Source organism: Scaptodrosophila lebanonensis, unplaced genomic scaffold, assembly GCF_003285725.1.
Source record: "Scaptodrosophila lebanonensis strain 11010-0011.00,11010-0021.00 unplaced genomic scaffold, SlebRS2 tig00000101-arrow-pilon, whole genome shotgun sequence".
NCBI classification, from domain to species: Eukaryota; Metazoa; Arthropoda; class Insecta; order Diptera; family Drosophilidae; genus Scaptodrosophila; species Scaptodrosophila lebanonensis.
The window spans coordinates 3,669,590-3,691,744 of NW_022060569.1; the positions used below are offsets into that span (position 1 = coordinate 3,669,590).

At 39.6% G+C, this 22,155-nt stretch overlaps 1 protein-coding gene across 2 annotated transcripts; it reads left to right on the forward strand.

Moving 5' to 3' along the window:
- Positions 1-4,241: 4,241 nt before the first annotated feature.
- On the forward strand, positions 4,242-6,651 carry LOC115628095 (casein kinase II subunit alpha). Of its 2 annotated transcripts, none has more exons than XM_030524073.1 (3): positions 4,242-4,301; positions 4,642-4,866; positions 5,095-6,651. In XM_030524073.1, the coding sequence occupies exon 3, from the start codon at positions 5,219-5,221 to the stop codon at positions 6,227-6,229; it is 1,011 nt and encodes a 336-aa protein (XP_030379933.1). In that variant the 5' UTR covers positions 4,242-4,301; positions 4,642-4,866; positions 5,095-5,218; the 3' UTR covers positions 6,230-6,651. The 2 variants fall into 2 exon arrangements, with proteins under 2 accessions (XP_030379933.1, XP_030379932.1); XM_030524072.1 differs by having other exon boundaries at positions 4,642-4,865; positions 5,151-6,651.
- Positions 6,652-22,155: the final 15,504 nt, after the last annotated feature.

Below are 22,155 nucleotides of genomic sequence, written 5' to 3' on the forward strand. Positions count from 1 at the left end.
GAAAAACTCATCTTGCGCCAACCAAGCTTATTTCTATTCCACGGCTGGAGCTGCAGGCTGCAATTCTGGATGTACGTCTTTACACTCTTATTCAAAAATACCACAATCTGTCGATAAGCAAAACAACGTTTTGGAGTGATAAAACAAAACAGCATTGGATTCACTCTAAACAACGGAAGTTTAAGCCATTCGTCGCTCATAGGATTGCAGAAATCATCGCCACAACAAGTCCGCCACAATGGAAGTGGGTACCCACCGCAGAAAATACTGCCGACATAGCAACCCGCCAAGCTGATAAGCTACAATTCTTCTCTGAAGGACCATGAATATCTGGACCAGCATTTAATAAAAAGCCAGAGGACTGCTGGCCACAACTTGATGTAAAGTCACCAATAGAACCAATCGATGAAGAAATTGTCGCATATTCCATCATACGTCTTTCGGGTCGACTTGCCATTTAATGCGCGAAATCACATAGTCTCAAAACTGGTGATGCGCCACTTTCACGAAAAGTTCCATCACCAAAACAATGCCGTAATCATAAACGAATGTCGACAAAGATTTTGGATACCGAACGCTAAATCCCTATTGAAGAAAGTACAACGTCAATGCGCTCAGTGCATTATAGATCGAAGCAAGCCGAGAACGCCGTTGATGGGTCAACTACCAGAAGATAGACCATTTACTCATACAGGAGTTGATCTTTTTGGTCCAATTAACGTTGCCATAGGTCGTCGCCGTGAGAAACGGTGGGTCGTCATATTTACTTGCCTGACTATTCGAGCAACGCACCTTGAAATATCCGAGAACCTGTCCGCAGATGCCCTCATAATTTGCCTACGAAACTTCGTAAACCGCAGAGGAATGCCCGACGTAATAAGGAGTGATAATGGCACAAACTTTATTGGAGCCCAGAAAGAATTAGCTGCGGAAAGTCGCCTCTTCGATGTTGAAGATGTTGTGGACCAAACAGCACGACGTGGCATCAAGTGGCTTTTCAACTGTCCCCTACATCCTATTACCGGAGGTATTTGGGAACGCCTTATTCGAATGTTAGAATCTTATGAATATTTGAATTTAACCGACTTATTATTTGCCATTAATAATTTGTTGAATTGGGTCACACTGAAGTATGAAATACCCGCCTAGAATTTAAGTTTGTCATTGTCTTTGTAATTGCTGAAACGAACAGACGCGAAAGAAATACAAAATTGAAACGAATTTATAATTGGAAATGAGAAGTGTTTTTATTGCCACCGCCGAAATTGCCACACTAGATAAATGTAGGATGTTGTTTGAAATTACAGTTTGACTTTTGTGTCATTTATGAAGTTTACTATTGAGTTATATTCTTGAACCGACTCATGCTTAAAGAAAGAGTGTAGATTGTTATATTTGGTTAGCGATGGGACGCGTTGTCGATTTGTATTATGTTTCAAATATGATGTGTGATGCGCTATCGGGAACGCCGCAGCTGTTACATTTGTAATCGTCGATAACATGCATTTTTGAAAGAGTGACTTTATCGAATGTGTACCCACTAAGCAGTCTGTTTATTAGTTTTATATTGTTTGAGTTAAAATTGCAGCTCTTATTTTGGAACCACGGTTTTCCAAGCGTGGTCGGAAAAAGAGCGCAGTATCCTCTGTTTTTCTCTGCCACGAATCTGGCGTACTCTAGTTCCCATTCGTCATGTATTAGACTGTACATGGTACGCACTGCATCCTTTAAGCTCCATTTTAGCACCATGAAGGTGCCGTCTGTTGTTGCTCTTTTGGCTGCCGTGTCCACGGCGGTATTTTACGGGAATACCCACATGTCCCGGTATGAAATGTAACTCTAGAGCTAAAACACTGGAACAGTTATTAAATTTTCTTTTTATGTTGTTTGCTATGGAATTGTTATGAGAATGATTTATTAGTGTTTGCACGCTGCCTCTGCTGTCCGTTAATATTGCCACATGGGAAATTCTCAACCAGATGGCATGATCAACCGCCTTTTCAATTGCAATAAGCTCTGAGGAGAGAGACGAGAGGATTTTGTTTGTAAAGAAACTATCTACAAACTCTGATTCTTCCTGCAAAAAAGCAGAGCTTGAGTGCTATTTAAATATTCTGCTTATTGCATTCAAACTTCGATATTTTGATGGTATCGGTGGCTTCAAATATCGAAAGTTTTACTCTAGCAAATTGAGATGAGAATTGTCAGTGCTTTTTGATCGTGGCTCATCGCTGCACGGCATTGACACGAGTGCCGAGTTTCATATTCCGAGTTTGTGCGTGACCGTATTGACTCAATATGGCACGAAAAGACTCAAATGTGAATTTAAAATTAGGATATACCCTTATAATTATTCCCCTTTTTTGCACATAGTCTATCTTAAAACGTTGCGTTATCTCTATATATAAAACAGTTTGTCCTGACTAATTGGTGATCAACGCACAGCCCAAACGGTAGAAGATGAAATTTGGACTCAAGTATCCTTTCATAGTATCCATCATAGTGTAGGAGCACACTAATAAAGGCTTTTGGAAAATTCTAGCTCCAAAGGGAGGAAAACGAGCTTTAAAAAATATTAGTTATAGTGGTCATGTTCGTTTAACGAACAATTTTTTGTCAAGAACAGAAAATGTTCATTTAAATACCTTAAATGCCTTCCTACTGGTAACTTACTTATAAGGTGAAAACATATGGGTAGGTTATGCACACACAAAATAAATACAATTGGAATCATTATATTGAGCCGGATTAAGACGGGCAATACCTGCTAGTATTAAATATTTACATGTTAGTTAATACACTAAATAAGGTAATATTAAGTGGGGAACATTGATTTGACTTAATTTCAAACACTTATAAATAGTAATTAAAATGTTATGCATTTTTGAAATTAAGTCATTTCAAGTCGACTCAAAGGTCCTATTAATTTACGACCCCATTAAAATGTGTATGGCCTCCACGTGGTGTTCCCTGGATACCGATGTAATATGTTTGCTCATATACAATATTACATCGGTAACAAATTTGAGCGGCGAATTAAAAAAAAACAATATATATTAAATTATCAAAAGATGTAGTATATACATACATATAAACATATATGTATTTTTATTTATTTAATTACACTTGTTTTACAAATTTTACCACATTTTGCGACCCTTAAATGTACTTATTTTCATATTAAATATCGGCTAATTTGCCAACCGACATTTTTACCAAGAACATAAATAAAATAAAATATTTTTAATTTAATATTTTTAAATTAATTTGATTTAAATGCCAACTGACATTTTTACCAAATATTTTGAAATTAATATGCAAGTCAAACAAAAATAAGAAATAGTCTATAAACAAAATTGCTTGTGCATAAATAAAAGTTGAGGCAGGTCATGACAATGTCAAGGCTACTGCCACGCGTTCATATATGAAGTGGCCGCATATGAACACAACATTTGCACACATACATATGTATGTAATTGTATGTATGTGTGCTTTTATAGGCATTATGAGAAACCCATACACTATTGACAAACTTCACTTGCATACGCATCCCAAAATACAATGCGACAGAAATATGGCAACAGTGTATGAAATTCTGATGCCCATGTGGCAGGTAAAATCTGAAAACGAAATTGAAGCTGCTGCTCGCAAACAGCAAAAGACCAAATGCACAAATACATATAAGCATATACATGTATATATGTGCACGCACACATACAAAGAGCATAAGCGGCGTGAACCGACCGTCTCTGTTGACTGTCTCTCTGCGAATGAAATGAAATTCGCTCACAGAGAGCACGAATGCGACAGCTCCCAGTCGGCTCGGAATATCCTGCATCTCTACAGATTTGGAGGGCTATAATTATTCACACTTGGAAACTGACATTTTGGTTCTGTGTCTATTAATAACAATAAATTAATGTCTTTTAACAATAATTCCATTTTCTTATTACAAAAATATTTTACATATATATTTTACATTTGTTCTTCACGCAAAAACTGTATTGTTTAATGGCCTCAAACTTCGCGAATAATGAATTATTTGGTTTGGCGATAAAATTCTTCTTAGTTTTTTGAGTACTCCTTACTTAAACAATATAAATACTCAATATATGAAAATTTAACGAAAAATATCGATTTTGATAATAGGAATGATGATGAAACATATTCTATAAACTAATGATTACAAATATATATATATCGATATTTAATTATTTCGATTTCTTAGCATCAACCCTAATTGGTGCATCTTCAAAAAGAAAAGAAATTCACGTCATCCACGCCGTCTTGTTAGAAAGTTTGTAAGTTTTTCAAAATCTTTGTAATGTATTGTATCTGGCTGTGTTCAAATTTTAATGAATTGATTGTTTTCTTGCGGCAGAATTTGTTTCTGTTTTCACCCGGCAAAAATTCTTTTATCACGCCGAATCTCAGATTGAGTGTGTGTGCATGCGATTATACTTGTGTGCTGGCATGTGTCGATGCAAAATGGAATACATACGTATATGTATGCATGAGTGAATGTGTACTGGTTGTCAATTGGTTGTTCATTACGTGAAATGCAGTTTATACTTACATACATATGTTCACATAAGTGGCATTTTCAAGTCTGACCATTTTTACATGATTTATTTGTTTTAGAAAAGACATTTACAACATACGAAGCGTACTTGACGCCCATCGGCAATTTGCAGCGGTAATCTGCAGCAAATTACGTCGATTACCGCCTCTACAAGAGTTTTTGCAACGCGTCCAATTTATCAGATACTCAAAGTCTCAATTAGAGACAATTGGCCCCGTTGGGAACCAGAACGGACGGTATTTGAAAAAACTGCAACATTTGCACTGTTCCTTTGGACAACTGAGGTACGTATATACATACAAACATACATAGATATGTATACAAACATGCATATGTATATAAATATATATATGTATATATATATAGCTTGTAACGAAATTATTCGAAACAAAATTAAAATTATTATTATTAAATCATTGTTGAAAATGTCAATAAAAAGTTTGTTAACTCGACATAATCTAAGTATATTTTTGCTAAAATACACAAATTTTGGTTGCTTTATTTACTTGCAGTAAGTTCAACAATAAAATTGCTGTTTTCTATTATTTAAAATCTGAATCATCTCTAGAAGTCGAAACGGCATTTAAAAGTCAAGATCCTTCTCAGGAACAAAAAGTCGACAACCCATTAGCGGACATGACATTACCAAGTGCCGCTCGCGTTTACACAGACGTCAACGCGCACAAACCGGATGAGTACTGGGATTACGAAAATTATGTAGTTGATTGGGGCAACCAGGACGACTACCAGTTAGTGCGGAAGTTGGGGCGCGGCAAGTACTCAGAGGTGTTTGAAGCCATCAACATCACAACCACGGAAAAGTGCGTCGTTAAAATATTAAAACCTGTTAAAAAGAAGAAGATAAAACGCGAGATCAAGATTTTGGAGAACTTGCGTGGGGGCACTAACATCATTACATTGCTGGCCGTCGTCAAAGACCCTGTTTCTCGTACACCAGCTCTGATATTCGAGCACGTAAACAACACGGACTTCAAACAACTATATCAGACGCTAACAGATTACGAAATTCGTTACTACCTTTTTGAGCTACTTAAAGCGTTGGACTACTGCCACAGCATGGGTATAATGCATCGGGACGTGAAGCCTCACAATGTTATGATTGATCATGAAAATCGTAAGCTACGCCTTATTGACTGGGGACTTGCTGAGTTTTATCACCCAGGACAGGAGTATAATGTGCGTGTGGCATCTCGCTACTTTAAGGGTCCCGAACTTCTTGTCGACTACCAAATGTACGATTATTCGTTAGACATGTGGTCTTTGGGCTGTATGCTCGCCTCAATGATTTTTCGCAAGGAACCATTCTTTCATGGTCATGACAACTACGATCAACTAGTGCGCATCGCCAAGGTGCTGGGAACCGAAGAACTATACGCCTATCTTGATAAGTACAATATTGACCTAGATCCACGGTTCCACGACATTTTACAGCGTCATTCCCGCAAGAGATGGGAAAGATTTGTTCACTCGGACAACCAACATTTGGTGTCCCCAGAAGCATTGGATTTTCTAGATAAACTTCTGCGTTATGATCACGTCGACCGTCTCACGGCTCGCGAGGCCATGGCGCACCCGTATTTTCTGCCTATTGTAAACGGACAGATGAATCCCAATAATCAGCAATAATGGTAGGTTTCTTTATCAAAGCAGAACTGCAGAGTATAAACAAATATTCAAAATGCGATAACCGAAGCTAGGTGCAAAGATCAGCATCTTAAAAACAAATTTAAACTTGGACCTTATTAACATCTACGTTTTCAGCGGGGCATGTCTTAGAGGTTGTGCTCACAGCCAAGAATATTGCGTGATCTTTTTTTTACCACCACGCCTACAAATATTTAAATAATACAAAATAATAGTATAAAAAGCAGAGTGAAAAGAGAAAGACTTCATTACTAAACACGCCTAGCAAAACTGTTGTTAAGAGAAAACCCCGACATTTTGAAGCAGATTAAATAAAATGCAAACAATTTAAATACAAATATGAAAACAGCAAAATATTTCTGTACGAACAAATAAACAATGGCAAAACTTCACTTATCAACGTATATTTATATATAGATACGAGTATTACTCAATAAAATATTTTCAGTTCTTGTAGAAAACTATTAAAATATATGCAGCGCAGCGCTAATTGTAAATTTCACATCAGAAAAAATCAAAGCTCGGTTTAAGAAAAAGCTAGAAAACTACATATTGATTTTCTTTCAGACAAAGACTTAAGGACAACACAATTTGGTGGAATCGCCATTATTCAATTTTATTTTAATTAATGGTAACCGCTAATATTTTGAATTTTCTTTCATGTAACCCAGGAACTTAATATTTACGAAGAAAAATAATAATAAAAAAAAAAATTTAACAAAAGCTAGACTGAGAATGTAAACTAAATCTAGATCAGCGGTGGGCACGAAATTGCAAATCGAGAGCCCTACAACAACATCTACAGCAAAAATCACCGGTAGACTTCTGCGTAAATTCTACTGAAAATCGAACAACGGCACACGAATTATGAGTATCTTGTTTTTGCATAAATCTGCTTGTGCGCCTGTCTGGCAAAAACTACATGTATTTTGTTTTTGTAAGTTCGCTCGCGATCGATCTTTTCCTTGTGCGACTGGCTGGCGCCACTTACCAAAACATAACGGAAAGAGCCACAACGTGCCCATCGCTGATCTAGATACATTAATAACAAGAAGTTGTTTTTGTAGCATGTCATATTTTAATGTATACATACTACTTATATGCATGTGTTCATATACGTCAAACAAGTTAGTCCAGTCTTTTAACGATATTGAGAATGTAATAAATATATTGTTTCAGATTTCTATAGTATAGAACTCGGAAGATAGAAGTGTTAGGAAAACGTTCTAACAGATAAATATGAATTGAAACAAAATAAGTATATATATCTAACGCAGAATTTCTAAAAGCATTTTTTTGACATTAATAACCGTCATACTAGTAGGCAGTTGGCGATTGATAAAATATTGCAAACTAGGTGAAGAAGGCATTGGGCGCATTCACCATGGACAACAGATCACTGATCAGTCCCTGCTGAATGGACTGATCATGATCACCAAATTTAGTTAAGATGATCAATAAAAAGGTATCATAAAACAAGTGGAGAAGCTTAAGTTCGACTTTGAAATACTCTGTACATATGTGATGAATAATTATGCGTGTTTGTGTGTGCCTGTGCAAGCAGTAAATACAAAAGAAGTGGGCACTGCTTGGTCATATATTCATATATGGCTATAACTTCCTGTTAAATCGGGCTATCATTATGAAACTTGGCATACGGACTTATAATCACTAACTGGAGTTATGGAAAATTAGTGATTGCTAGGGAGGGGGGAGGGAGAGAAATTCCAAAATACACATTTTCTCCGTATTCACATAAGACATCTGGAACTAAAATTTGGTGTCCCTAGCTCTTATAGTCTCTGAGATATAGGCGATTATACGAATGGAAAATCGGAAAACCCCATATGGTGGAAGTGGGGGGAAATAAAAAAAATAAAACAAACTTGCACACCGTGCACACAAAAGGCATATTTGTGCAAAATTTGGTGTCTCGATTGACTCGTCACGCTGATCAAGAATATACGTATATACTTTGTGGGGTCTGCCACGCCTCCTTCTGCCTGTTACCTTTTTCAGCTCGTGCAAACCTAATATACTCTTGTACATTTGATGTACAGAGTATAAATAGAGTGGTACATTTGTGATCAATTTTAAGCAGCTGCTCAGTCATGTGTATGTAATTGGTTGTGCATTGGGAAGAGCGTGCAGTTGAATTTATTTTAAATGAAGTTAATTGTTTCCGCTGCCTACGTTTTGGCCATATGGCCAAGCACTGCAAGGGGAGCGCACGGTGCCGCAAGTGCGGAAAAGAGCACAGATCCATATGCACAGATATTGCCTGTGCCAATTGAAAAGAAGGACATTTGGCAACACCACCAAATTGCTCTGCCAGACAAGAGGAATATACCATCCAAAAGTACATGGCTTTGGAAAATCTGTCCAGGCAGGAGGTAAAGATGAAATTCCCGTCTTTCTTCAAGAGGACGGTGCCTGACCTAACAGATCAGGAAGAATTTCCTCATTTAAAAAGGCCAGATCGTAGCTCAGTCACGCGCACTTACGACAGTCAGGAAGTGGCAAGGGGGGTGCATACCATCACACCATATGCAAGAGTTGCCAGGTTTTCGGAACGGGCACTCCAGTTCCGACAAAATGAAAAAGAGAGAAAGTTGTTGTCTGTGAAAGATGTGTTTCTTGAGCTCTGTGTTTTTTATTACTTTTTGCCTTTTAAAGCAGCTTTTAATTTGTAACACCATCACACCATATGCAAGAGTTGCCAGGTTTTCGGAACGGGCACTCCAGTTCCGACAAAATGAAAAAAGAGAGAGGGTTGTTGTCTGTGAAAGACGTGTTTTTCTTGAGCTCTGTGTTTTTTATTACTTTTGCCTTTTAAAGCAGCTTTTAATTTGTAATTATTGTTTTACACTGTACAGTTTATGTCTATTTGGCCCGTATTGTTTAGTGGTTGTGCATTTAACAGGTATTTATTTTATAATTTTTATAGTGTCGGCGTCAGTGCATTGCATTTTGTTTTTGCAATTATTTTGCTTTTAAGCAGCTCCCTTTGCGTGCATAAGGGTTGTGTGAGTGTTCGCGGCAGCCCTCTCATTGTGCACTTTGCTCTCACTCAGCTTTCTGTTGTTGTTTGTGTTTGCTGTTTTTCGCATTACCTAAAAGCTCATCTTAGTGCCGCTCAGTTTCTTTGCTCAATTTTTGCTTACAGCATTCTTCTTAAGCTTTGCGCCAACTACGTTATTTAGGTCATTCATCCTTATATTTATTCTGTCCACAATGTTTTGCTGCAACAAGTCTTGCACAGTTAAAGATGCAATTGATTATAATCAATTTCGGTTTGTTAACTGTTGGTTGTGCGAGAACTTAATGCATATTAAATGTGCAGGATTAAGTGGGCGTGACCTCGACAAAGTTTACTCACCTAAAAAAGGCTGTGGTGGTTTGAGGTGGTCATGCCCTGTATGCATTGACATCCAATTTAATTTCTCACGTATGTATAATAATGTGCGAAATAAATTTTTAAAATTGCAAAAGTTAACTAAGCAACTTTCAACTGAGTTCGACTCTGGAGAACAGTTGCTCAGTCAATATAAGTTTGTCTCTCCGCCCAAACGTAGTTTAGAGCCTCAATTTCTTGAGGTACCGCCTTGCTCGGCGCCGTCAACCTCAATACGCCTAAGTTCTGCAGTAGATCTTGATCTATCGCCAACAATATCGTTGTCTGCTTCCCCTGGAAATATGTTTGAAATTTCCCCTGTGCCTTCTCCTGCTCAGGTCACCTTAGCCCCTTTGATTGAACCTCCTGCAGTAAGCAAGATAGTAATGACCTCGAAAGCTTCCTCCATACAATTTTCTGCAATTTCCCCCGCAGTCTCATCACGTGCTGCAGATTGTGCGTCAGTTGCTGCTCTTTTGTATAGAGATTATCTTCCGATACCACTTGTGAATCTATAGCAGCCTATATTGCCAGTAAATCGACGGCTAGTGTATCTATTTCGAAGTTCAGTTTTGCTGAGCCCTGTGAAATAGCCTCGTTCAAAATAAGTGTTCCGCCAGAGGCTTTTACAATTATTTGTGACCCAAAATTTTGGCCTCCACATATGATTGTCCATGAGCTTAGGCAGAAAAAACGAGTTTCGTCACTGCCTGTTGATTTACAGTCTAGTACTCTTTCTTCGAAACCAACGTCAAGTATGGCTTCAAAAAACTAGACTCGCGACCTTTTCCGCTTAATATTCTGTATCAGAATGTTAGGGGTCATTTTTCCAAGCTCGGGAATTTATTTCTTAGTAGTTTTTCTTTTGATTCTAATATTATTGCGTTTTCAGAAACGTGGTTAAATCCTTCGATTTCTGATAATGAAATTTTATCAGGTGACTTTTGTATTTTTCGTCATGATCGTCCGAGTCGTCGAGGTGGAGGGGTACTGATTGCAGTCAAATCCAACCTCCGGTCGGAAATCATTGATGGTGATGTGCCAAATGATGTTGAATTTGTTGCTGTTAAAGTAACTTTTCCGTCTTGCTCTTTATATCACTTGCTCGTATATACATCCCTCTTCCAATATTCAAGTTTATATGCAACATATAACTTGTATTAATGCAATTTCCACTCATCTCCGTGGTGCCCTCAGCAGAACATGAATTTTTGGATTGCCTGTTGGACCTTTCTTTGTTTCAAATTAATTCTATACCTAATCACCTCAGCAAAATGCTTGATCTCGTCTATGTCACTGACCCTAGTAGCGCTGTAGTCTCTAGGTCTTAACCCCTGTCAGTGCCTGAAGATACTTACCACCCTACTTTAGAAATCTCCCTATCATTTTCAAATCACACCTTTATTCCTACACTTAATTCTAGTAAAACACGTCGTTGCTTTCGCAAAGGAAATTTTTCTTTGCTTAACGAACTTATTTTAGCAACTAATTGGTCCTTTTTGTATAGCCGTCAAGTTTTTCTATGACACTATTAATGCTCTTTTCGATGTCTGTATCCAAAATAATGTCATATCGTCTGCGTCATCAAAACCTCCTTGGTTTTCACCAAGACTTTCAAACTTAAAAAATGTTAAATCTAGATGCTTTAAAAAGTATAAGCAGTCGGGCCTATCTCTTGACTTCTATAAATACTCTATAGCGAAATCGAATTTTGTTCTTCTTAATTCACTATGTTACAATAATTACCTTGCCCGATGCAAGATGCAATTTGCACAGGACCCTAAACAATTCGATAAGTTCGTTAACTCTAACCGTAAATCTGCTTCTCTACCTTCATCATTTTTCCTTGGTGACAAAAAAGCCAGCAACGATTCTGAAGCTGCTGACTTGTTTGCCAACTTCTTCTAGTCAACTTATTCCTCTGTCTCTATTAGAAGTACCTCTTATCCTTATAGCATTTCATCTTCCCCACTATTTACGCTCCCATAATTACTGATAGCTGTCTACTTTCTGCTATCAAATCATTAAAATTTTCATACTGTCCTGGAGCAGACAACATTCCTAGTTGTATTCTCAAGAAGTGTTCTAGTTCCCTTTTACAGCCATTATATAAAATCTCGAATCTGTCACTTGGTTCCTCAATCTTTCCAACTATTTGGAGAGAATCTTTTATTATTCCTGGTGGTAAGTCTGATATTTCAAACTACAGAGGTATTGCAAAGTTGTCTGCCATACCGAAATTATTTGAAAAAATAGTTTGCAGCACCTCTGTAAATCTTTCATATCTCCGGTTCAACATGGTTTCATAAAGAGACGGTCTACTACGACCAATTTGCTGGAATTTATTTCCTTGGTAAATGAAGCATTTACTCAAAAAATGCAGACTGATGTCGTTTACACTGACTTCAGTAAAGCATTTGACTCTGTGAACCATGATCTTCTGCTCTTTAAGCTAAGTCGTATAGGATTTCCCTCCGCTTTTTTGTGTTGGATTTCGTCTTATTTAAAAGACAGATCCCAACGGATCTTGCTTAGGTCGCACATTTCTAAGCCTGTGTTTGCATCATCAGGTGTGCCTCAAGGTAGCCATCTTGGCCCCTTACTTTTTACATTATTTATTAATGACCTCCCCGCTACCTCGTTACACTCATATTCTTATGTATGCTGATGATGTGAAACTTATTCTGACTTACAAAGACCCTTCTCATTTTCATCGCCTGCAGGATGATCTGAACTGCATGCAATCTTGGTGCTTAGCTAACCACTTGCACCTCAATTGCTCTAAATGTACAAGTAAGTTCATGACATTTCACCGAACCTTGCCTTATTTAGGGACGTATACGATTGACAATGTGCCATTGCAACGTATATCGACTGTTGAAGACCTTGGAGTTCTGTTTTGATTCCAAATTGAACTTTAACCTTCACATATCTAGTATTGTCAATAAGGCCAAGGGATTACTTGGATTCATTAAACGTTGGTCCAAGGAATTTAATGACCCTTATACCACTAAGCTTCTTTACACTGCTCTAGTACGCCCTGTGCTTGAATACTGCTCATGCGTTTGGTCTCCGCAGTATAGAAAGCATCAGGAAAGTATTGAGTCTGTTCAGAAGCAATTCCTTCTTTTTGCTTTACGTGGTTTAAGCTGGGATCCCAATCTCTGCTTGCCATCGTACTCTAGTAGACTGATGCTTATAAAACTTCCTTCCTTAGTACATCGTAGGACGGTTCTTAGAGTAGTTTTTCTCCACAAGTTGGTTATTGGTGAGGTTGACTCCTCTGCCCTCTTAGGTCGCCTTAATTTTTCAGTTCCTAGTAGACCAACAAGGAATTATTTGCCGTTTATGTTGGCCAGATGCACAACCGATTACGCTTTGCACAATCGTTTTCGGGTCATGTGCAGACATTATAATGATCTTTCACATTTACTTTCGACAGGGCTCTCTCTCTGTTCTATCAAATCTATTCTTTATAATTATCTTCGGGGAAATCTCTGACCACTTACTGCTGTGAGTTGGGGCATAGCTTGCCGGACTGGCATTTAAAATTTCCCCCACCGGGTTGGAGATATCCCTCTTTTTCTTTTTCTTTTCGTCTCTCTTTCTACCTTTCTCTTTTTCTGTTTCTCTGTCTCTCTTTCCTTCCTTCTTTTTCTCTTTCTCGTTCTACTTCGTACTTTTTCTAATTAGTTGTTGAATAGAATTAATTTTTCACCTTTATCTACTTTTTGCATAGTTTTTTTAGGTCTTTAATGTCTCTGACCGCATATGGCTGTGAATCGGGGCATAGCTGGCCAATTGGCAAATAAAATTCCTCCAACGTGTCGGAGGCATTAATAGACGTCATCGTACAGCTTTGTGTTAGGCTTTCTTATCTTTTATTTTGTTTAGTTTAATTTGTTATATTAAGTTTTATAATATAATCGACAGTAGTATTGTTGATATTTTGAATAAAATAAAATAAAAAATAATTAATCGAAACCTGGTAGTTACCGCTCACAAGGGGGATGTGTCCGAAGTTGTGGCCGCAGAAGAGTCGTTAGCCCAGGAAAATCTAAATATAATAGGAAAAAATTGCGGCCCCCACTACGTTAATATCTAACTTGAAAAAATAATTTTTTGAGTTTGCGGCATCTGTGAGCGCTGCATTGCTAATCTGTGGGGATTTTAATGCAAAATCCACTACATGGAGCAGTTCCAATAGCGATGGCAAAGGGAATTGCTTAGAACGGGCGGCACTTAATACAGGCTATGTCTGTATCCATCATGGTTCCCCAACATTTTCACCTTATCCTGGTCAAAATTCGGTACTGGATCTCCTCTTCTGCAATTTGAACAATACGGAGTTTAGATGGCAGACGTTAAGCTGCAAGTTAACTAACAGTAACCATTTTCCGTTCTTAATAGACCTGGATCGCTTTAACTCGAGTACTAGCCACAAAAAAGTCCTCCACAATAGGATATTTGGCTTCACTCAATGACAACGTCCGCGTGATTACCAAAATAAATACTATTACTATTTCTGGAGTGAAAAAATATGTACCCAAGAGATGGTGGGACGAGGAAGCCGATAAATTGTTTCGACTTAGGAACGCAAGCAGGAAAAAATTCTATTTCTCCAAAAAGCTGGGGGATGCGCAGCTTCTTATGGTGGCGGAAGCAAAATTACAGAACCACATAAAAAACTGCCGCAGAGCCAACTTCAGGCGATATTATAGATGAGATGTCAACAATTCAATCGATGTGGTGTGGTACTAAACAGCTTAAACTCTATAAAAGAGTTAAAAGGACAGCGAACAGCTGGTCCAAGGCTGAGGATGAGGAGTTCCTTCAGCTAGTTAAGGACACACCAATCACAACATCCGGAACTCCGATTATGGCGAGATCTCCAGTCCTAGAAGGGGCCCAGCTTCTTTCAACTTCGATGATTTTATCTCTGTGCTGAATGCAAGAAATCCTGACTCGGCAAGGCGACTGGATGGCATCTCTTATAGGATGCTGCAGTCGTTACCGAACAATAAGAAGTCACAACTTTTCAATCTGCTAAATTACATCTGGCTGGAGACAAATCAGGGTAGTGATGGTGCCCAAAAGGTGCTATAGCTCTGACCTGATTGGTGCACTCCTAAAAAATGTAGAGCGTTTAATTAAAATAAATTAGATGAACATATCAGAAGCCGAGACCTGCTGCCGGAGAGATCTTATGCTTTCAGAAATACCAAATTGCACAACATTAATAATTCTAATTGCCTGCTGTGTCAATACGCCGATGATTTTTTCTTGGTTGGTTTCCACCGGAGTTTCGACACAGCCGTCTTAACTCTAAAAGACAGAGTAGAAAAATTTGAGAGAGAATGCAGTGCAACCAAATCAAAAGCCATACATTTCACGCGCGCAACAGACTACTCAATTTGTCACACCGCCTTGGTGTGACCTCATTAAGGAGGTAGCACAAATTAGCAGCTTAGGTAGAACCATCTCTGCCAATAATTCGGCTGGCGCACATATAAACCAGGCTATTTCGGATGCCAACAGATCCTGTGCCTTCCTTAAGCTTTTTAGTGGCTGCCAATTTGGTGTCTGCCCAAAGCAAGGAGTTTTATGGCACAAGGCTTTTGTTAGAAGCAGACTCGAGTACACGTGCTCTTTTTTCCGCAACTTATCCAGGTCTGCCCTAGCCAAGGTCCAAAGGCTTACCATTTGCACCTTAGGAAGGCACTAGGTCTAATAAAATGCACGTCTGTTCCTATTATATACCACCTGTCAGCTGAGATGCCCCCCAAATTTAGGTAGAAATTCCTCACAGCCAAAGAACTGGCCAAAGCTTTTGCTTTCAACCTGCCAATATGTGAATGGCTGTCCTGCTCTAGTACGGTAAATACCAGTTACGCGAGGGTGTACAGACAATTTGCCTCCATTTTGGACCACATTGAAGAAGTCCCTCTGTTTCCTCTCAATTGCCGCAAAATTAAAGGAGACACCGACTTTTTGAAGGGCTCAGCGAAGAACAAACACTCTATCGATGAAACAAGCATGCGGCGGATTTTCAACGAGAATGCCTTCAGTCTGAGAAGTAGAGGGTTTAAGCTGTTCTTTACTGACGGATCAGTCTCCGCGAGTCACTCTAGTTCGGCCTTCCCACGCGAAGAGTCAGGGCATGTGTTCATGAATATAATTCATTAGTAAACTTCATATCTATATTTTTAAAACAGTTTATCCTGACTGACTGGTTGGCAATCAACGCACAGCCCAAACGGTAAAAGCTAGGTGCAGAAGGCAAATGTAGAGCGTTTAATTAAAATAAATTAGATGAACATATCAGAAGCCGAGACCTGCTGCCGGAGAGATCTTATGCTTTCAGAAATACCAAATTGCACAACATTAATAATTCTAATTGCCTGCTGTGTCAATACGCCGATGATTTTTTCTTGGTTGGTTTCCACCGGAGTTTCGACACAGCCGTCTTAACTCTAAAAGACAGAGTAGAACAATTTGAGAGAGAATGCAATGGGCTAAATTTGTCCTTTAACGCAACCAAATCAAAAGCCATACATTTCACGCGCGCAACAGACTAGTCAATTTGTCACACCGCCTTGGTGTGACCTCATTAAGGAGGTAGCACAAATTAGCAGCTTAGGTAGAACCATCTCTGCCAATAATTCGGCTGGCGCACATATAAACCAGGGTATTTCGGATGCCAACAGATCCTGTGCCTTCCTTAAGCTTTTTAGTGGCTGCCAATTTGGTGTCTGCCCAAAGCAAGGAGTTTTATTGCACAAGGCTTTTGTTAGAAGCAGACTCGAGTACACGTGCTCTTTTTTCAGCAACTTATCCAGGTCTGCCCTAGCCAAGGTCCAAAGGCTTACCAATTTGCAGCTTAGGAAGGCACTAGGTCTAATAAAATGCACGTCTGTTCCTATTATATACCACTTGTCAGCTGAGATGCCCCCCAAATTTAGGTAGAAATTCCTCACAGCCAAAGAACTGGCCAAAGCTTTTGCTTTCAACCTGCCAATATGTGAATGGCTGTCCTGCTCTAGTACGGTAAATACCAGTTACGCGAGGGTGTACAGACAATTTGCCTCCATTTTGGACCACATTGAAGAAGTCCCTCTGTTTCCTCTCAATTGCCGCAAAATTAAAGGAGACACCGACTTTTTGAAGGGCTCAGCGAAGAACAAACACTCTATCGATGAAACAAGCATGCGGCGGATTTTCAACGAGAATGCCTTCAGTCTGAGAAGTAGAGGGTTTAAGCTGTTCTTTACTGACGGATCAGTCTCCGCGAGTCACTCTAGTTCGGCCTTCCCACACGAAGAGTCAGGGCATGTGTTCATGAATATAATTCATTAGTAAACTTCATATCTATATTTTTAAAACAGTTTATCCTGACTGACTGGTTGGCAATCAACGCACAGCCCAAACGGTAAAAGCTAGGTGCAGAAGGCATTGGGCGCATTCACCAGGGACAACTGATCACTGATCAGTCCCTGCTGAATGGACTGATCATGATCACCAAATGTAGTTAAGATGATCAATAAAAAGGTATCACAGAACCAGTAGAGAAGCTTAAGTTCGACTTTGAAATACTCTGTACATATGAGTTAAATAATTATGCGTGTTTGTGTGTGCCTGTGCAAAGCAGTAAAAACAACAAAAGAAGCGGGAACTGCTTGGTCATATATTCATATATGGCTATAACTTCCTGTTAAATCGGCCTATCATTATGAAACTTGGCATACGGACTTATGATCTCTAACTGGAGTTATGGAATATTAGTGATTGCTAGGGAGGGGAATTCCAAAATACACATTTTCTCCGTATTCACTTAAGACATCTGGAACTAAAATTTGGTGTCCCTAGCTCTTATAGTCTCTGAAATATAGGCGATTATACGAATGGAAAATCGGAAAACCCCATATGGTGAAAGTGGGGGGAAATCAAAAAAATAAAACAAACTTGCACACCGTGCACACATAAGGCATATTTGTGCAAAATTTGGTGTCTCGATCGACTCGTCTTGTCACGCTGATCAAGAATATATGTATATACTTTGTGGGGTCTGCCACGCCTCCTTCTGCCTGTTACCTTTTTCAGCTCGTGCAAACCTAATATACTCTTGAACATTTCATGTAAAGAGTATAAATAGAGTGGTACATTTGTGATCACTTTTAAGCAGCTGCTCAGTCATGTGTATGTAATTGGTTGTGCATTGGGAAGAGCGTGCAGTTGAATTTATTTTAAATGAAGTTAATAATTGTTTCCGCTGCCTACGTTTTGGCCATATGGCCAAGCACTCCAAGGGGAGCGCACGGTGCCACAAGTGCGGAAAAGATCACAGATCCATATGCACAGATATTGCCTGTGCCAATTGAAAAGAAGGACATTTGGCAACACCACCAAATTGCTCTGCCAGACAAGAGGAATACACCATCCAAAAGTGCATGGGTTTGGAAAATCTGTCCAGACAGGAGGTAGAGATGAAATTCCCGTCTTTCTTCAAGAGGACGGTGCCTGACCTAACAGATCAGGGCGAATTTCCTCATTTAAAAAGGCAAAATCGTAGCTCAGTCACGCGCACTTACGACAGTCAGGAAGTGGCAAGGGGGGTGCATACCATCACACCATATGCAAGAGTTGCCAGGTTTTCGGGTAGAGCTCCTCGGGAAACTTCAAAACCCAAGCACTCCAGTTCCGACAAAATAATTAATCGAAACCTGGTAGTTACCGCTCACAAGGGGGATGTGTCCGAAGTTGTGGCCGCAAAAGAGTCGTTAGCCCAGGAAAATCTAAATATAATAGGAAAAAATTGCGGCCCCCACTACGTTAATATCTAACTTGAAAAAATAAGTTTTTGAGTTTGCGGCATCTCTGAGCGCTGCATTGCTAATCTGTGGGGATTTTAATGCAAAATCCACTACATGGAGCAGTTCCAATAGCGATGGCAAAGGGAATTGCTTAGAACGGGCGGCACTTAATACAGGCTATGTCTGTATCCATCATGGTTCCCCAACATTTTCACCTTATCCTGGTCAAAATTCGGTACTGGATCTCCTCTTCTGCAATTTGAACAATACGGAGTTTAGATGGCAGACGTTAAGCTGCAAGTTAACTAACAGTAACCATTTTCCGTTCTTAATAGACCTGGATCGCTTTAACTCGAGTACTAGCCACAAAAAAGTCCTCCACAATAGGATATTTGGCTTCACTCAATGACAACGTCCGCGTGATTACCAAAATAAATACTATTACTATTTCTGGAGTGAACAAATATGTACCCAAGAGATGGTGGGACGAGGAAGCTGATAAATTGTTTCGACTTAGGAACGCAAGCAGGAAAAAATTCTATTTCTCCAAAAAGCTGGGGGATGCGCAGCTTCTCATGGTGGCGGAAGCAAAATTACAGAACCACATAAAAAACTGCCGCAGAGCCAACTTCAGGCGATATTATAGATGAGATGTCAACAATTCAATCGATGTGGTGTGGTACTAAACAGCTTAAACTCTATAAAAGAGTTAAAAGGACAGCGAACAGCTGGTCCAAGGCTGAGGATGAGGAGTTCCTTCAGCTAGTTAAGGACACACCAATCACAACATCCGGAACTCCGATTATGGCGAGATCTCCAGTCCTAGAAGGGGCCCAGCTTCTTTCAACTTCGATGATTTTATCTCTGTGCTGAATGCAAGAAATCCTGACTCGGCAAGGCGACTGGATGGCATCTCTTATAGGATGCTGCAGTCGTTACCGAACAATAAGAAGTCACAACTTTTCAATCTGCTAAATTACATCTGGCTGGAGACAAATCAGGGTAGTGATGGTGCCCAAAAGGTGCTATAGCTCTGACCTGATTGGTGCACTCCTAAAAAATGTAGAGCGTTTAATTAAAATAAATTAGATGAACATATCAGAAGCCGAGACCTGCTGCCGGAGAGATCTTATGCTTTCAGAAATACCAAATTGCACAACATTAATAATTCTAATTGCCTGCTGTGTCAATACGCCGATGATTTTTTCTTGGTTGGTTTCCACCGGAGTTTCGACACAGCCGTCTTAACTCTAAAAGACAGAGTAGAACAATTTGAGAGAGAATGCAATGGGCTAAATTTGTCCTTTAACGCAACCAAATCAAAAGCCATACATTTCACGCGCGCAACAGACTAGTCAATTTGTCACACCGCCTTGGTGTGACCTCATTAAGGAGGTAGCACAAATTAGCAGCTTAGGTAGAACCATCTCTGCCAATAATTCGGCTGGCGCACATATAAACCAGGGTATTTCGGATGCCAACAGATCCTGTGCCTTCCTTAAGCTTTTTAGTGGCTGCCAATTTGGTGTCTGCCCAAAGCAAGGAGTTTTATTGCACAAGGCTTTTGTTAGAAGCAGACTCGAGTACACGTGCTCTTTTTTCAGCAACTTATCCAGGTCTGCCCTAGCCAAGGTCCAAAGGCTTACCAATTTGCAGCTTAGGAAGGCACTAGGTCTAATAAAATGCACGTCTGTTCCTATTATATACCACTTGTCAGCTGAGATGCCCCCCAAATTTAGGTAGAAATTCCTCACAGCCAAAGAACTGGCCAAAGCTTTTGCTTTCAACCTGCCAATATGTGAATGGCTGTCCTGCTCTAGTACGGTAAATACCAGTTACGCGAGGGTGTACAGACAATTTGCCTCCATTTTGGACCACATTGAAGAAGTCCCTCTGTTTCCTCTCAATTGCCGCAAAATTAAAGGAGACACCGACTTTTTGAAGGGCTCAGCGAAGAACAAACACTCTATCGATGAAACAAGCATGCGGCGGATTTTCAACGAGAATGCCTTCAGTCTGAGAAGTAGAGGGTTTAAGCTGTTCTTTACTGACGGATCAGTCTCCGCGAGTCACTCTAGTTCGGCCTTCCCACACGAAGAGTCAGGGCATGTGTTCATGAATATAATTCATTAGTAAACTTCATATCTATATTTTTAAAACAGTTTATCCTGACTGACTGGTTGGCAATCAACGCACAGCCCAAACGGTAAAAGCTAGGTGCAGAAGGCATTGGGCGCATTCACCAGGGACAACTGATCACTGATCAGTCCCTGCTGAATGGACTGATCATGATCACCAAATGTAGTTAAGATGATCAATAAAAAGGTATCACAGAACCAGTAGAGAAGCTTAAGTTCGACTTTGAAATACTCTGTACATATGAGTTAAATAATTATGCGTGTTTGTGTGTGCCTGTGCAAAGCAGTAAAAACAACAAAAGAAGCGGGAACTGCTTGGTCATATATTCATATATGGCTATAACTTCCTGTTAAATCGGCCTATCATTATGAAACTTGGCATACGGACTTATGATCTCTAACTGGAGTTATGGAATATTAGTGATTGCTAGGGAGGGGAATTCCAAAATACACATTTTCTCCGTATTCACTTAAGACATCTGGAACTAAAATTTGGTGTCCCTAGCTCTTATAGTCTCTGAAATATAGGCGATTATACGAATGGAAAATCGGAAAACCCCATATGGTGAAAGTGGGGGGAAATCAAAAAAATAAAACAAACTTGCACACCGTGCACACATAAGGCATATTTGTGCAAAATTTGGTGTCTCGATCGACTCGTCTTGTCACGCTGATCAAGAATATATGTATATACTTTGTGGGGTCTGCCACGCCTCCTTCTGCCTGTTACCTTTTTCAGCTCGTGCAAACCTAATATACTCTTGAACATTTCATGTAAAGAGTATAAATAGAGTGGTACATTTGTGATCACTTTTAAGCAGCTGCTCAGTCATGTGTATGTAATTGGTTGTGCATTGGGAAGAGCGTGCAGTTGAATTTATTTTAAATGAAGTTAATAATTGTTTCCGCTGCCTACGTTTTGGCCATATGGCCAAGCACTCCAAGGGGAGCGCACGGTGCCACAAGTGCGGAAAAGATCACAGATCCATATGCACAGATATTGCCTGTGCCAATTGAAAAGAAGGACATTTGGCAACACCACCAAATTGCTCTGCCAGACAAGAGGAATACACCATCCAAAAGTGCATGGGTTTGGAAAATCTGTCCAGACAGGAGGTAGAGATGAAATTCCCGTCTTTCTTCAAGAGGACGGTGCCTGACCTAACAGATCAGGGCGAATTTCCTCATTTAAAAAGGCAAAATCGTAGCTCAGTCACGCGCACTTACGACAGTCAGGAAGTGGCAAGGGGGGTGCATACCATCACACCATATGCAAGAGTTGCCAGGTTTTCGGGTAGAGCTCCTCGGGAAACTTCAAAACCCAAGCACTCCAGTTCCGACAAAATAATTAATCGAAACCTGGTAGTTACCGCTCACAAGGGGGATGTGTCCGAAGTTGTGGCCGCAAAAGAGTCGTTAGCCCAGGAAAATCTAAATATAATAGGAAAAAATTGCGGCCCCCACTACGTTAATATCTAACTTGAAAAAATAATTTTTTGAGTTTGCGGCATCTGTGAGCGCTGCATTGCTAATCTGTGGGGATTTTAATGCAAAATCCACTACATG